The sequence below is a fragment of the Camponotus vicinus genome, unplaced genomic scaffold (assembly GCF_025532165.1).
Source record: "Camponotus vicinus isolate PSW18456_S1 unplaced genomic scaffold, iyCamVici1.0 SCAF_10, whole genome shotgun sequence".
Classification (NCBI taxonomy): domain Eukaryota; kingdom Metazoa; phylum Arthropoda; class Insecta; order Hymenoptera; family Formicidae; genus Camponotus; species Camponotus vicinus.
The window spans coordinates 11,551,177-11,553,044 of record NW_028141946.1 but is presented as its reverse complement, the minus strand read 5'-3'; the positions used below and the strand labels follow the sequence as shown (position 1 = coordinate 11,553,044).

At 44.0% G+C, this 1,868-nt stretch overlaps 1 protein-coding gene across 1 annotated transcript; it reads left to right on the top strand.

Annotated features, from left to right (window-relative positions):
• The first annotated feature begins 471 nt into the window (after positions 1 to 471).
• On the top strand, positions 472 to 1,464 carry LOC145960048 (uncharacterized). The gene has a single exon (XM_083079320.1). The coding sequence runs from the start codon at positions 472 to 474 to the stop codon at positions 1,462 to 1,464; it is 993 nt and encodes a 330-aa protein (XP_082935446.1).
• Positions 1,465 to 1,868: the final 404 nt, after the last annotated feature.

The following is a 1,868-nucleotide window of genomic DNA, read 5'->3' as shown; positions in this document are numbered from 1 at the left end:
ATAGTATTTTGCTATTGATTTATGAAATTTCATAAGCGATTTTAAGGTGATTGTATGAGGCTTTTGCAGCTTTATTAAAATTGCATAAATAATAATTATATATATATTGAAATTCTTTTACGATTATTATAAATGACTGTTTCAAAGAGCCTATTACTTTTTCTTGATTGATAGATGTGTATAAGTCCAGCTTTCGGTTAGTACTGGTGGTTACTAGTATTTTGACTACATGAGAACTGATTATTATTAAATTGATGTATATATATATTGATTATATATAATATTATGGCGCAAATATATAGTAATTATATATAGTATCGCGCAAAGATTATATAGGATGAGAGAATAAGTAGGGATTATACTTTTATAAGTAAGATTTTAAATTTTTTCGTTGCGGGACGTAACAATTCTAAATTTATATACGTAGAAAAACATATTAAGACACAACTGACGCGACTCTACCGCGACATAATGGAACAAAAATGCGCGCTCGAAAAAGAGATATTACAAAACGCGCTCTCGCTCGCCAGTTTCGCCCCTGACGAAATGGCGCATCGAATAATGAAGGCACCTGGATACACCGCAGTCATGGCGGGAGAAGCCCTACACCTGGTCAAATGTCTAGCTGTAGAATGCCGAGTACGACCAACGGACGTCTGCTATAACGAAATCCCGGTAACGTATAAAAATCAATCATTATTCATGCTACCAAGGACAAGGATACTCACCAAAAAAGGAACGCCGAGGGACTGCAACGAATTCCTGCCAGTTATGTACAACATACACGGCAGCTGGTACCGCCTGATGCCACGACCACAAGAGGCGGCGGCACCTTTGATCATCCAACCGCTCACGAAACCCACCTGGAAATACGTGAGCCCCTCCTCTCTCGCCACCAGCGGCATCTATACCAGCGAAGATCTAGACAGACTCCGCGACCACATAATGTTCCCTATGGAAAAACCTTCGATGCTGAATACAATAGCGAGAGGGGCCATGGGACGAGAAATACCAGCAGGAAGCATATCCATGCTAAACCTGCTAGACGAAAAATCCTTGGACCAGATCGCGGAGAACGCAGGGCAAAAATTGTGGACAGGATTTATCACATTCGGATCGGCCAGCGCAGGTGTGATCGGAATTTTCATAATAATCCGATTAATAAAGCTAATCGTGGACACCATCATCCACGGATACGCATTGCATTCGATATACGGATGGAGCCTACATCTACTGGGAGCGGTATGGACTTCAATGACGAACCTGCTCCTGTACACAGGATCACCAAGACGACGAATGGACGACGAGAATCAGCGATCCTCCAAACCCCTTTCGACGCCAGAAAATCAGCCCCCTAAAGCCCTCCCAATAACCGAAGACATTCGACCAACCCCCATAGAGCCCCCAATAAATGAAGTGCGTGACTACCGAGAACTTCGAAAACTTTTGAACGAAAACGTGTAGTGCACACAAAATAGTTCTAAGCATATTATACATAGAATATAAGAGCGTGCGAAATAATTTACATTACTTTAGATTATACATGGAAAATGTTGGAACATCGTCCAACATTTTCATCTAAGGGGGGAGGTGTTACATCCCGCGCCTGATTTTTCCACGAACTTTCATGTAAATCTTCTAAGTTTCTTTCAGCGCATTTGAAAAGCGCGCCAAGGCGCGCTATGACACCGAACTCCGACTAGCGGCCGAGCGCGGCACTGCGTTAGATTTAAGCCTCCGCCAAGCGCCCAGAGATGGCGCTCAGCTAGGGCCCCTCTCTCTCCAAGCTCCCCACTTTCGACCGCCGCAGCAGTCGAGCCGCCGAAATCGAGGGACCTCGGAGCGGGCCCAGACTCAAGCAGTCTAAC